The sequence below is a fragment of the Coniophora puteana genome (genome assembly GCF_000271625.1).
Source record: "Coniophora puteana RWD-64-598 SS2 unplaced genomic scaffold CONPUscaffold_2, whole genome shotgun sequence".
NCBI classification, from domain to species: domain Eukaryota; kingdom Fungi; phylum Basidiomycota; class Agaricomycetes; order Boletales; family Coniophoraceae; genus Coniophora; species Coniophora puteana.
Window position 1 is genome coordinate 880,325 of NW_006913054.1, and position 12,870 is coordinate 893,194.

Sequence of the window (12,870 nt, forward strand, 5' to 3'; positions counted from 1 at the left end):
GATGCGCGACGTTGTTTTCTTATTTCTTTCGCCAGATAGCCCCAGACGGAACTCAGTGCCATTATCCTGGACGGTAAAATCCACGTATCCATCCAATCAAGCACAGCTAAAAATGCAAGGTACTGTGCTCGTAGTACTGATCAGGTTGGTCAACTAATATTTATGCAGAATCTATTGATACAACTGTAGTTCGTCCGGTCGGAACCAAGTCTATGCCCAAAGGTACATCGCCCTGTCGTCACCGGGGTACCTCGTACCGGCGAATACAGCGTTCTCGATCACCTCGGTGACCTTCGTGAGTTCCTCAGTGGTAAACTGCACCTTGCTGGCGCTGACGTTCTCCAGCGTGCGGTCGATGTGACTATCGAACAACGTATTAGCTGCATACTACTTCTTTTAATGCAACTTGTTAAAGATCGACACTCACGAAGAGCCGGGCAGGGGAAGAACGTGCGGGCCAAGCGAGGATACCCACGCGATCGAGAGCTGGGCAGAGGTGATGCCCTTCTCCTTGGCGATCGACTGCAGCTTTTCGACGATGGCGAAGTTCGTCGCCATGTTCTGCATTTTATTATAACAATCAGTACAATATTGGCAAACGCATTAAATTAGCCAACTGGCCTCGGGCTGGAAGCGTGGCAGCATGCGACGGAAGTCGCCCTCTATAGGAAGAATAAATATAACATGTCCCATGTAAGCTCCCCCGTGAAAATGTGTTGACGCACCCGGAATATCGTCGAGGCTCTTGATTTGGCCGGTCAAGAAACCTCGGCCGATGGGCCTATCAACGAATATTACAGCACGAAAAACGTTCGGTACGAGCAAAGACTCACGAATACGCGATCACAGCAATATTGTTCTCTTGAGCCGCCTTGATCACCGCCTTCTGCTGAGGCCCGTACTCCCAAGGGCTGACCTCAATCTCAACCGCAGTTATCGGGTGAACCTACATAATTTTTGGTTTGTTTTATCTTTAACACGACTTCCCACAAACTTTGTTTATCTGTATGCTCACCTTGTGGCCGCGGAGAAGCGTCTCAGCCTTAACCTCGGACATACCAATGCTGCCGATCTTGCCCTCCTTGACGAGCTGCGCGAGCGCACCCAGGCTCACCTCGAGCGGCGTGTTGGGGTCCACGCGCGCGCACTCGAAGAGGTCGAGCGTCTTCTTGCCGCGCAGCTTCTCGAGCACGCGGTTGACGCTCCGCTTCACATTCTCCTCGCTGCCGTCGGGGACGAGCGAATCGGCTTTGGCGCCGCCCTATGTAGTGAAAACAGCAAAAAGAAAAAAAGTCAATGGCTGTCAGCGTCCGAGAAGATGCAAGTAACACACCTTGACGGACAAGAACGCCCGATCGGCGTACTCGGGGTACTTCTCGAAGAACCGCGCGATCATCTCGATGTTGGCAGTGCTGCAGTTGGGGCCATAGAACTCGCCTTGGAGTCACCTCATCAACCGCAGTCAATCTAAACGGCAATGATACGCCACATACCTCCGTTCAAGAACATCTTGACACCAGGCGGCAATGAGTCGATGCCAGCCTTGATGGCCGCAAAGCTCTGCTCGTCGGGGTTGGGCTGCGCTTTCCAGCTACAATCAAATCAGCGCCCTGCAGAGAAAGAGAGAAATGGGTGATCGCAGTTGAACGCACGTCATGAGCATCAAACCATGCTGCATTCAGAGAGATCAACTTGAGCAAACCATCGATATATTCGGGGAGTAATAACGGCATACCGCAACTTTGTTGACCGTGACGGGGCCAGAAGGCGTGTGGAGAGTGGTAGTAGACATTTTGGTAATTTGATGATGGTTGACGTGGACTGGGACTCGATAAAGGGTTTGCTTTCCAGGCGTCCTAGCGGCTAGGTTTTATATGCAGGACGAGGCGCTCGGGAAGTGGAGATCATCCGACTGGTGGGGTAGCCCTCGATAGCCCCTGAGCAAGTTCCTGAAAGATATCATCATCGCTGCCGTCTCGGAACGGCTAGCCGAGGGCGCCGGGCGAACGCGTCATGTTTGCTCTACAACCACCGAGGTCTGGTTTTCGACTCAACTTCCAAGCCGCTGAAGCCGCCTGCCTTAGTACGACATCAACGTTAGTAAAATCCAATCTACCCGCTAGGGACTGTTAGGAATCAATACAACACTCGTAAGCTTTTTTGACATCCAGATTATAAACTTGAATCCTCGCTTCCATCCATCCTGCCTTCTTCAAGTTGTGATTTCAATCAAGGACCGACACTACACTTAATGGCGTTGTTACTAAGTTACATGGGCACGCCGAGGGCTTGCACAAGCTCTCTGCCGTTGCAAAAGCGTTAATGAGCATGTGACTCGAAAGACTTAGCTCCATTTCACCTGATCGATGTTGTACTCTGTAAAACCTTGCTCAAATCTATAATTCAATTTCCTCGATTTGTGCCACTGTCTAGGGTAATTAAAGACCTTAGTAGTACTAGAGACCGCTAAATTTGGTGAAATGAGCTTTTTTGGAGTCTGCTTTCTTGCTTGCTTTCGCGGGGAATTAGAACAACTTGATGAATAATGAACAGTTGCTAGGCGGTGGCGATTGCGGCACTGCTCCCGCAGCCCTGGTGCATCGTATATGTAAGGCTAGGTAAGGTGGTTGAACCTTTCTTGAAGTCAAAGTGTTCACAAAGGCGAATTATGGGCATCAATTAGGCCGCTAACGTCGGACTGTCACCTCGTCAATTATTCGCTTCCACGTTCCTTTAAGACAACAACGATATGAACGTCCGTCAACCACTAGCTGCGGCAACATATACAGAGGTCTCGTAGTCTTTCCGAAGCTTCTCAACGTAGACGAATGTCATCACGATGATATCCAACATGTGGTAGCCCTCCTCGAAGACTTCCAGGCCAGCACTCCGCTTCTCTCCTATAATCCCCTTGTTCGAGCGTTGATATTTGGCGATCAGCGGGTTCGAGCCCTCATTCAACTTCAACTATACAGACCATGGTGGTGAGAACCAGGGTCACGTATCAAAACTAAGGGCGAGAAATACCTTGGAGATATACATGTCTCCAACCCATGTATATGATCGACCATCAGGCCCTGCAAAGTCGCGATTCCTACAGTATGTGGGTTCATTGAAGGCCAATAGCACCATCGAACTGCGGAGAGACTGACCACTTGATTTTATGTCCGGGTATATACTCCTTCGAGGTAACTTCCTGTCCATTAAACCGGAACTTGGACGACTGTATGATGTGCCACTCGATCTCAGCGAAGAGCGTGAACTGGTCACACATGTCCAGGCGGTCCGCATTGGGCGTGATCTTGAAGATCTTTGTCACTTTGTTCCGAAACCCGGACGACGTCTAGCACTTATAGAGAGTCTGGCCGCTATCGTTCGTGAAGGTGGCCTCGCGAGGGTTTGGGGTGCTCATTGTGAGGAACATGATGTTGGTCAGGACTTGACCTCGATGGGGAACGAATTCGAGGAGAAACGGGTGCGAGAAGGAATAACGCCTGATGCTTGGATTTGCATGCTATATATCTGAAAGACTCATCGGACTCATGAGAGCGGCTGTGAGAAATGCTGTAGACGCGCAGAGTCTCGACGTGAACTTCTGATGTGCCAGAAAACGCAGTTTTCATTGAAAGCGCCACCTCGATGCGCTCGAAAGCAGGTCCAAAGAGGCAATAAATCGTTGTTCAGTGGGGCACTGGGATGTCAATAAGATAGGCTGTGTAGTGGTTAGAAGCTCGGCAGAACCTTGAACTTCTCAGACTGATTGTTAAAACTCGTTCTGCCTGCGGAGTCTGTACATCAAAGAGTTCACAGCAAGTGCCAAGAAGATCATCGCATGGGCTGTAGTATCAACGTAGTCAAGTACCACGCAACGTGTGGTGTCCGCAAACCACTGGGTGCTCAAACAAGAGCTGTGAAGTGAAATACACTAACCTGTAAGCAAGACGCAACCCTGTGAAATGGTCATGTTCAGTGGCTCATACCCTTTGGCATTTGAGTCGGGAGAGATTTTGTGGAATTTCGTGCTCTTGTGGCCGACTTAGATGGCCTGGCCTCGCAGACTCACCACTGAGTGAAGAGGGTATCGCAAAGATAGGGGCAGCTCACGGCGAAGTACACGACGAGAAGCCACGTAGATCTATAGGCGATGGGACTCGAAGGAGGAAGTGGACTGTGGAGGGACCTACATTTCTACGGATTCAAGGAGAGCGCAAGGAAAATGCTGTGGTCCGTAAGGTGATAGCTTTGATCGAATGACAACGCGACGAATATATGTTTCTTCTTCAGAAGCATTCCCCGCCATATGATAACCGTGGAGGTGCTGGTGATGTAATGATCGCCCGAGGTAAGGTTCCGAACGACCGGGTCACTTCGCAGGACCTCGAAGAACACGAGAATTCCGGTAGACATGTCGCTACAGGCTGCTGCGTCGTGAGCTTGGCGTTCCCGACAACGATCCTTGTCCCCCATGACGAGCGTCCAGCATCGAATAAAGAATCACTTCAACAGTTCACAGGTCGTTCAAGGTCCTGGATGTTCGCCGTCTTCCAGCCAGGAAGATCATAAGTACTCAGAACGAAAGATGTGCTTGAAGTCCAGTCTCCAGCCCTTCAGCTTGAAGCCCGAAGCCAAAGGCCATCGATGTCTTGAACGTTGCTCTTGTCTGCAGCGTGACGCGGCGGCGTGGGCGTGATGCCGGGATTTGTACCTGCCCCATAGCGGTCTCAGTGGAATGTTCGAATGGAAAGGTTAGGAAATGGCAGTGACGATGGCCCCCCATAGCCGAGCCCAACGCAACAGTTGAAACGTTGATATTCTGATTCTCCCTTCCCCCCAATTCTTCGCCCCCATCCCTCCCTCGAAAGTCTCGTTCACATTTAATGTCGCCCAGAAGTCCGCCGACAGAGTACTCGCCGCTGCTCGAAAACGGCGACGGTGCGCAACAGCCCCAGTCGTACACCCACCGCGTTCTCAACGTCATCAAGGCCGAAGGAGAACCTTCCTGGGCACATTCATATCGTCACTTTATTTTTGGCTCCTGGTTCAACCTCTTCCTTGTCTTCGTCCCACTCTCCTTCATCTCCCATAACCTCGGTTGGGATGCCGGCCTTCGTTTCTTGTTTAGTTTTCTCGCCATTATGCCGCTCGCCAAGGTAAGGAGTCGTATGCGCTTTGCTCAGCTAGTTCTCTCTTGCGGACCTTGATACTGAGCAACATACCTACGACTTCTCTTTAGCTCCTTGGAGATGCCACGGACCAGCTCTCGGTCAAGCTTGGCGGCACCCTTTCCGGTCTGCTGAACGCGTCGTTTGGAAACGCGGTCGAGATCATTGTGGGGATTGCAGCTCTCCTCGATGGTACGTAAGAGGTGGTAAACCTTTAGCGCCATTTAGTGCTCACTAACAAGCGCCCACGCACGACGGCCATGTGCACTGTAGATCAAATTCGCATTGTGCAGACTTCTGTGAGATTCCCAACACAGATCCAGGGCGTCTAAGGGTGACTAATATTGGAATAGATGCTGGGGTCAATCTTATCAAACCTTCTACTTGTCTTGGGATGCTCATTCCTGGCTGGTGCGTAAAAGCTGGCTTAAAACTCTGGTCAGCCTTCAATGAACCGCGGTCACAGGCGGCCTTAAGCACCATGAAGGAAACTTCCAGGTCCAGGGCGCCCAAGCGTGAGTGATCAGCATTTCCTTACCTTATAAAATCTAATCTTGTCTCTAGTTCAGCATCGGTACGTTTCATCTTCATAAACTATTTATCGCATTCACTTCTAACGTTACTGGTAGTTGATGACTCTTGCCTGCATCAGTAAGCGTTATAACTTATCCTCGTCTCATTTTCATCTGACACATGCATGTCAGCCTTGGTCATCCCTGCCGCGTATAACAGCCTGTCCACCAACGGACATGCTGTCAGCCATTGCGACATCCCCAACAGTATGGGTGGCTGCCCTTCGTCCGGCCTGCTGGCCATCTCCCGCGGGACCGCAATCCTGTTGTTTTTCGTTTATGGCGCCTACTTGCTCTTCCAGGTACAGCATGAATTTGCTTGATGCGTTCGAAACTAAACGCTGACGTCCTTCTAGCTCAAGACGCATCGTGAGTTTTTCGAGGATCAGGCTGAAGAGGAAACTGCTGCCGAGATGAACACTTTCTCTGCTGGAACTGCGTATGTTACGGTCCCTTCGCCCCCATATCTTCCCGGCTCACCAGCTGTAAAGGCTCCTACTTGTCACCGTCATCACTGCGTTCTGCGCGGAGTATCGTAAGTCCCCCTCACTGCTTTCTCGCGGCGACGTCGGCTCATGTGATTGACCCTACAAAGTGGTCGCATCTATTGAAGAGACCGCAGAGCGGTATCACATCCCTGAGGCGTTCATCGGTCTCATCCTGCTCCCAATTGTTGGCAATGCTGCTGAACACGTCACGTCCATCTGGATGGCGCTGAAGAACAAATACGAGCTCACCATCGGTATCTGCGTCGGAAGTTCCATTGTACGTCTCAGACTCGACTTGATTTTCTGAGTTCGCTGAACAACACCCGCCAACAGCAAATCGCCACCTTTGTTGTGCCGCTCTTGGTTATGGTAGGCTGGGCGTAAGTGAACATCTACAGATAAATGATTATTTACAATGCTTAACGCACATGACCACATCAGCTCGGGCCACGAGCTCACGCTCTTCTTTGCTAACTTTGAGGTTAGCCAGTAATTTACAGTTACATTCAAATGCACCATATTGACCTTTCTTGCTCAGACTGTCATCCTCTTCGTCTCGGTTTTCCTCGTCACCATCCTCATTATGTACGTGTTCGAGTCTCTTCTTCATGGTTACAGCCTCTCTCATCATCCGATGTTGGAATACAGGGACGGCAGGTCGAACTACATGGAAGGTCTCATGCTCATCACCCTCTACGTGGTCATTGCCATTGCCTGTGAGTATCTTGCTTCACCGTATCACCGTCTTGCTAGAAGACATTCACTGGATATTTGCTCACGGGTGTCCTTTTAGTCTGGGTGACTGAATAATGCGAACTGCGGAAGAAGAACATCACGCTGTTGAAAGCTGGAAGCTGGAAGACTGGGTCAAGAAGTCTGCGTATTTATAAACTAGTGTTGTCCCAGCCCTGCGTTCATTCTGTGCTTCGTTAGTTAATCTACATGAATTGCGTTAGTGCTAGTGCTATTCTCTGCTTATATGAGATTTAAGTAATTTGGGTGTTCATGGTACCTCTGTCGCATATTTATCAACTTTCAGGAATGGAGGGCAGATCGTCGGGTCTATCAACGAGAAATAAGCGACACATTCCTCGCCCGCCTGATCATACGGTTGGTTCACAGTACGTAGAATCCTAAGTTCATTCAATTTCACCGGGCTACCTCTAGGTACAATCTAGGTACAAGAGGCACGCCGACAAAAAGCTGAAGGTCTTACAAGTAAGCGCGATCGATGGAGATGATGACTTGTCGAGGAGTCAAACAAGCGATTGCAAACAAGAGGCGGAGGACAAAACGGAGTTTCGAAATGTTGACGCCAACTTCCACATGCATCTCGCGTGCTGTTATACGAATCGTTTCTTATTGTCTCTTTCATCGTCAGAACACCTTCCTCATCCTGATCCTTTAGCCTAATGTTGGATACAGGTAGCTCACATGCTGATGAGGGCACACAAACACCTTCCATCTCTCTGACGCGCCCCGAAGATTGGAAGTACATCGCAGAAGGAAACGCGACGATCGCCTTCACGTACACCGGCCCAGATTCAAACTTTCGCGAGTTCGCCCTCAGGCTGCGCAAGACGAATGCAGCTGCCCCAAAGGACGTGATGCGAGAGCCGAACTCGGGGATTGGGCTCACAGCTGGGCACACGCGGTCAGATACCCTACGCACTCCGCGTTTCACGGCATCAGAAGAGGGAGACCATGCGTGCAAAGACCTTGCCTTCCATTCTCAGGTGATCGCGCGTCTTCTTCCGAACGAATGCCTTCCGCGGATCAAGACGGTGAAGCTGGAGAGAGGTTGGCTCGAAAGCTTGCATGCTCTCGAAGGACGCACGTATAGCAGACCTGCTGCTCGAAAGAGTGTCGGTGGAATTGATGTCTGTGCTGATACAGGCGTCCTTGCCACTGATCTTGTAGGTTCTGCGCCGCTTGCGGTTGAAATCAAGGTGATTATCCCGATCCTTGTATTGTGTATTTTTGCGAACATTTTCCATCTGAACATTGGGGTTCTTGCCGCCAGCCTAAGTGGGGCTTTCTTCCGTCCACATCCAAGTGGCTTTCTCGTGAGACGGCACCGGTAAAGACGACGACGTGTAGATACTGCATGCACTCTTGCCTCAAGCTACATGGGCGCGACTCAAACTCGAGGTCCTTCTGTCCTCTTGATCTTTACTCTAGAGATGAAGAGCGCGTGACGCGAGCGATCTCTGCTTTATGGGACGAATGGGCCGCTGACGATGCCTCGTTCAATAATTTGAGGATATTTGCGGAAGGCAAACCGGTACGACCCAACGATGTAGGTTTTTGTCTACAAAGTCGGTGCTTGTTATTCATTATCCTCAGCATAACAGTCTCGCACGGCTGGCTCAAGTGCTGGGCTACCCAAAGTCCAATCTTACTGGCTTCTCATGCCTCAAGGATGTGTTTTGCTCCGCGCTTGTACCTCTGGTGCTAACGACAGCGGCTTTCAGTACACTAGCAGAACTGCAACGGTCCCTCGACGTGCTAGACATCGAAGGTCTCCTGGCTATTCACAAACGCGCGGCGTTATCAATCTCAGATCTTGCAGAGCCGACAATTGGTGACTGGAACGCCTTCGTGGATACATACACCTCTGGGTTCCGTACGTGGAATCATGAGAATCCCGCCATGGGAAATGCCGCAACATATAGACTTGCTTACACGCTATCTGCGACATTCAAGGACTGCTCTGTGATCCTCCAACCGCACTCCACCACTCCAGCCTCTGATACGCGTGGATGCGCTGCCGTCATAGATTTGGGCGTAAAGCCGCTTTCTCGCTTACAAGAGTGGGCTTCCAAAGACAGAAAAATTGCTTTGTTCTACGCAGAGCATGTTCCCGAGACGGAGCGGCGAACTTGCATCGATAACAACAGAAAGCTCCGAGTCTCCTCAAGGTGCAGCAATTGGCGCGCGGATCTTGCTGATATTTTTCGCGGCGTTCTCCGTCGATGAGAGCCCGTGTCTTTTTGCGAAGTAACCTTCGACATCGTCTGTGTGCCCCTGGACACGAGCAAATCATGCCCAAAATCGAAACTTTGTCTATCTTTGCGACATCATGCATATGCCGTGCCTGTGATGCGGGCGCTATTCCCCTTACCTCCTTCTGCTGCTAATTTTTTTTCTTGTGTTTTCATGGTTATTCCGGCGTACAATCGCCTCGAACACGGCATCGACGCGAATTGGAAATCTTTCAATTATGGGTTTCGCCTTCACATTCACGACCAACGCAGTGGGAGACCCATCAGTAACCACTCCCTGATACGAAAAACGACTTCTGACATCAGCTTCCGTGGCTGCCCTCCACAAGCCTCCACATGCCTCATGTTTTCGCCGCTTCCACCATGCGGATATGGGTCTGATCATTCCCAACGAAGGCTTGCTGAATTGCACACTTCCACATATGATCTCGACATCCCCAAATGCTCGTTCGCTTAGCGATCGCGATGGCAGCGAGGCCGAGCATCGACGCTGACACGCCAATATATCCCTACCCGCGAAGGTCATACGGAGGGTCAATCATAAATTGGGTCTCAGGCACCGCGTGGTCGACGGCGTTATGCGCTTATGCGCGTTTAGGACGTCCCCTTTGGACGAATGGGAGATCCATAAGGACCCACACAGCCTCCGACTCATTGGTTCGGAGGAACCGAGCGTGGAATGACCGTGTAGGCGCCCGACGACCCTGCCGCTCCGTTGGCGGGATGCCATGGGACTGGTATACCATAATTGGTGGCTAACTTGCGTCGGGTCGGCCGCCCCGATGGAACCCAGGCGCTCGTGTGCCGAACTGGTGTTTGAGCTTTGATAGCTTTGATAGGTTATAGCTCCAGGTACGGTCAGTTGCATATGTTTTGCGGGGGCGGAGTACACAGCCTCTTACTGTCTAGCCAGGCCTTGAGCTCAAGCCTAGGGCCAGACGGCCGTATCTTGTCTGTCTGTTGATTGAACTTACCGTACGGAGGCCCCTACTAGGATCAATAAAGCTAAAGCCACTCGACTTCGAGCGCGAATGTCGGGGAGCATGCGACGTATCATATCACGGTACATCAGGTGTACTGCACGCGACTGCGAATATTTGCTCGGTGAGTCTCGCGCCACCACCTGCAGCCCGCCACAATAGTAGGCGCCACAGGCTTCGAATTCTCGAGATGCACGAGCGAATGTCGTGCATCAGTCCGGCGCGCTGGCGTGAGCCTCGCTCCGAACACGTTATATGTACAAAGCAGTGGCTATTGTCGTATCGCGGTGCATCTCCGCACTCCAAAGACAAAGATAGCACCAGACAGGCACACATCTACATTATCAACTTGTCCGTGCGTTCGGACTGTTTGATTATAGTCTTGGTGCGGGCCGAAACGGTTTTAAGGTGTGAGATTCAGAAGACGGATCTAGTACCAAACATATGCGCCTCGGCGCCAAGTTTGACTTGCCTGCATCTCAGCGGTGATCTCGGCGAGGTACTAGACATGAGAAAACCCAGCACCACAAGTCCGGCCCTGCATGCGCACATTTGAAAGAGAGACATATTGAACAAGTTAGATCTTCGCAGGCCAAACTCAGCAAGTAAGCTTCCGTCGGCCCCGTTTGAAAATGTATACAATGCAAGAGAGTAACGTTACTGTACGTGCACAATGTCGAATTTTGTGAAAGAGAACACGGGAGAGCGGACCTTCCGGGTCAAGCTCGAGAAGAAAAAGGAAAGAGAGGGGAATATTACAGGGTAGGCTCTGATTTCAGAGATCCTAACCCGTGGATGATGTACGATTGAGTGTTAACTAGAAAGTCCAAGAGTAAGGTACAGTTTATAGAGCGACCCGCGTGTACGTAAAGTAATGGCACCCAAAGACCCAAAAACCCGAGTTGAAAGAGGAGGCGAATGGACAAGGAGGCGGAATAGGTGTATGTAGTGTAATTGTCACTCTTTTTTGGAAACAAACAATAAAAAAACATGCGAGCGCGGAAACATGCCGTGACCGACCATAGCGTCATGGCCGTTTCGGAGCCATAGATACGAGATGGATACGAGATGATGGTGATGATGACAATGATGATGGTGTGGATGAGGGGCACGATGGTGATCAGATTTCTACTTGAGTGTGTGATTCAATGAGCAGCAACAGAACAGTGCGATCAGCAGCGAGATTACAGAGATGGATATGTTACGACAGTGGCAGTGGAGCGATATGCAGACAGCAGTTATACAATTGCGCGGAGTGCGGCGAGATGAGGTGAGGGGATTGTGGGAAGGGATCCAGAGCAGAGGGGAAGGAGAGAGGAGATGGGGATGGAATGGGAAGAATAATGATGGCACGGGAAAGGGAGGAGGAGAAGGTCGAAAGTCGTGGAGATGAGGGGACACAGTGCCCAGAGGAATGCTCGAGGAAGAGACGCTATCCCTAAGCGTAGGGACCGTAGTATCCATCGGGCATGGCGTGCCCATCGAAGTGGCCATTGGCTTGCGGATGGCTCATCTGCATCTGCGTGTTCCTACCTTGAGCCCGTTGAAGCTGGAGCTGCCGTTGCTGCTGGACAAAAGCGGCCTGCTGATCTGCAACATAGCTGCTGTGCGTGTCCATGGGATGCATCACACCGTTCATTTGGGAATGGAAGGTGGTAGGACTTGTTTCGAACGTTGGCACAGACTCGAACAGGGCGGAATTCTGCATGCCATAGTCCGGGTTGCTCGCATATGCGTGCTGGAACGAGTAGTCTCGATAAGCACTCGGAGGCGGCGCCATCGACGGAGAAGCCGACATCGGACTGGACAGGGAAGAGTGGTTGCTGCCGACGGGAGACATATACCCAACGCTGTCCACAGCCTGCATGGTCGCATGGCCAGAGGCCCCGTCCGTATAGAAGAGCGCGCTCATTTCAGTTTGACCGGAAGCTTGCGGCAGGAGTTCACCCGAGGAGGTGCCGAAGCCGGAGCTCGGTGCGGAGAGCGGCAGTGCCCTAAAAATAGCCGTCAGTAAGTCGTGCCGAACAGGAAAGTGGAGAAGTGGAGAAGCAAAGAAGCGAAAAGAAAAGAAGCTCACATCGACGCATCCGGGTAGCCAACTGCCGGCGGCGACTCTTCGTATATGTGCTGCCTCGCGGTGGCGTACGGATATTGATTGTACAGCCCATGAGTATACATGCTACTAGTCGGGAAGCTCCCAGCGCTGAACTGCCTCGGGTCGAAGTCGGGGTGGGCTGAACTAGGTTGCGAGTGTGACTGTGGCTGGCCACGCTCGGCGAGAACCTGTGCAAGTCCAGTCGTCGACAAAGAGGGCGCAGACGCGCAAGAAGCGTGACCGAGTGAGCGGCGAGGAAGCAGTGGAGCCATGCTGGACATCCGACTAGGCGCATACACCTGTGGTCGCTGCTGGGGCGATGAATCGCACGAAGCTGCCCGAGGCGTCTGCATGGAGTCCGATCGAATTTGCGGACTTTGGGTTGGGGAGATCGATGTGTGGGCAGCTCCACCGACTTGGTCACTGGCGTGCATGCCCTCCAATGGACGTGGCTTGCTACTAGGCCCCCGGGGTTTGGATTCCTTCAACGGCGCATAGATGCAGATGAGTCCACGCTGGCTGCATCTCTGACACACAGGTCGTTCTCCCGAGCACTGCGGAAGCGCGT

General features: G+C 51.6%; 5 protein-coding genes across 5 annotated transcripts; 2 read left to right on the top strand and 3 right to left on the bottom strand.

The window, feature by feature from the left end:
- Positions 1 to 46: 46 nt before the first annotated feature.
- CONPUDRAFT_117065 (aldo keto reductase) lies at positions 47 to 1,874 on the bottom strand. The gene is made up of 10 exons (XM_007766347.1): positions 1,736 to 1,874; positions 1,653 to 1,672; positions 1,494 to 1,591; positions 1,334 to 1,437; positions 1,016 to 1,261; positions 834 to 946; positions 726 to 781; positions 622 to 662; positions 428 to 561; positions 47 to 361 (listed from the first exon to the last, which is right to left on the bottom strand). The coding sequence occupies exons 1-10, from the start codon at positions 1,790 to 1,792 to the stop codon at positions 211 to 213; spliced, it is 1,020 nt and encodes a 339-aa protein (XP_007764537.1). The 5' UTR covers positions 1,793 to 1,874; the 3' UTR covers positions 47 to 210.
- Positions 1,875 to 2,760: 886 nt separating this feature from the next.
- CONPUDRAFT_162187 (uncharacterized protein) lies at positions 2,761 to 3,631 on the bottom strand (the record flags this gene model as incomplete). The annotated part of the gene is made up of 3 exons (XM_007766348.1): positions 3,153 to 3,631; positions 3,028 to 3,094; positions 2,761 to 2,967 (listed from the first exon to the last, which is right to left on the bottom strand). Exons 1-3 carry the CDS (start codon positions 3,272 to 3,274, stop codon positions 2,761 to 2,763), a joined length of 396 nt encoding a protein of 131 aa, XP_007764538.1. The 5' UTR covers positions 3,275 to 3,631.
- A 1,241-nt stretch (positions 3,632 to 4,872) lies between these two features.
- CONPUDRAFT_117072 (calcium proton exchanger) lies at positions 4,873 to 7,178 on the top strand. Its single transcript, XM_007766349.1, has 16 exons — positions 4,873 to 5,150; positions 5,234 to 5,354; positions 5,436 to 5,461; positions 5,516 to 5,573; positions 5,629 to 5,677; positions 5,727 to 5,736; positions 5,792 to 5,813; positions 5,867 to 6,036; positions 6,091 to 6,173; positions 6,226 to 6,269; positions 6,330 to 6,499; positions 6,556 to 6,602; positions 6,664 to 6,703; positions 6,761 to 6,807; positions 6,871 to 6,938; positions 7,016 to 7,178. The coding sequence occupies exons 1-16, from the start codon at positions 4,878 to 4,880 to the stop codon at positions 7,030 to 7,032; spliced, it is 1,245 nt and encodes a 414-aa protein (XP_007764539.1). The 5' UTR covers positions 4,873 to 4,877; the 3' UTR covers positions 7,033 to 7,178.
- Positions 7,179 to 7,634: 456 nt separating this feature from the next.
- Positions 7,635 to 9,807, top strand: CONPUDRAFT_134729 (uncharacterized protein; the record flags this gene model as incomplete). The annotated part of the gene is made up of 3 exons (XM_007766350.1): positions 7,635 to 8,171; positions 8,246 to 8,521; positions 8,569 to 9,807. 3 exons carry the CDS (start codon positions 7,635 to 7,637, stop codon positions 9,199 to 9,201), a joined length of 1,446 nt encoding a protein of 481 aa, XP_007764540.1. The 3' UTR covers positions 9,202 to 9,807.
- A 1,775-nt stretch (positions 9,808 to 11,582) lies between these two features.
- CONPUDRAFT_134730 (uncharacterized protein) lies at positions 11,583 to 12,768 on the bottom strand. Its single transcript, XM_007766351.1, has 2 exons — positions 12,285 to 12,768; positions 11,583 to 12,201 (listed from the first exon to the last, which is right to left on the bottom strand). Exons 1-2 carry the CDS (start codon positions 12,734 to 12,736, stop codon positions 11,646 to 11,648), a joined length of 1,008 nt encoding a protein of 335 aa, XP_007764541.1. The 5' UTR covers positions 12,737 to 12,768; the 3' UTR covers positions 11,583 to 11,645.
- Between the last annotated feature and the right edge of the window lie 102 nt (positions 12,769 to 12,870).

Coding starts and splice junctions, on each gene's coding strand:
- CONPUDRAFT_134730 (XM_007766351.1), bottom strand. CDS start 12,736: ATGCACGCCAGTGACCAAGTCGGTGGAGCTGCCCACACATCGATCTCC. Junction 12,202..12,284: donor GGCTACCCGGATGCGTCGAT/GTGAGCTTCTTT, acceptor GGCTATTTTTAG/GGCACTGCCGCTCTCCGCAC.
- CONPUDRAFT_117065 (XM_007766347.1), bottom strand. CDS start 1,792: ATGTCTACTACCACTCTCCACACGCCTTCTGGCCCCGTCACGGTCAAC. Junction 947..1,015: donor CGCTTCTCCGCGGCCACAAG/GTGAGCATACAG, acceptor AAAATTATGTAG/GTTCACCCGATAACTGCGGT. Junction 663..725: donor GAGCCTCGACGATATTCCGG/GTGCGTCAACAC, acceptor TTCTTCCTATAG/AGGGCGACTTCCGTCGCATG.
- CONPUDRAFT_117072 (XM_007766349.1), top strand. CDS start 4,878: ATGTCGCCCAGAAGTCCGCCGACAGAGTACTCGCCGCTGCTCGAAAAC. Junction 5,462..5,515: donor TTCGCATTGTGCAGACTTCT/GTGAGATTCCCA, acceptor ATATTGGAATAG/ATGCTGGGGTCAATCTTATC. Junction 5,574..5,628: donor GGGATGCTCATTCCTGGCTG/GTGCGTAAAAGC, acceptor CCGCGGTCACAG/GCGGCCTTAAGCACCATGAA.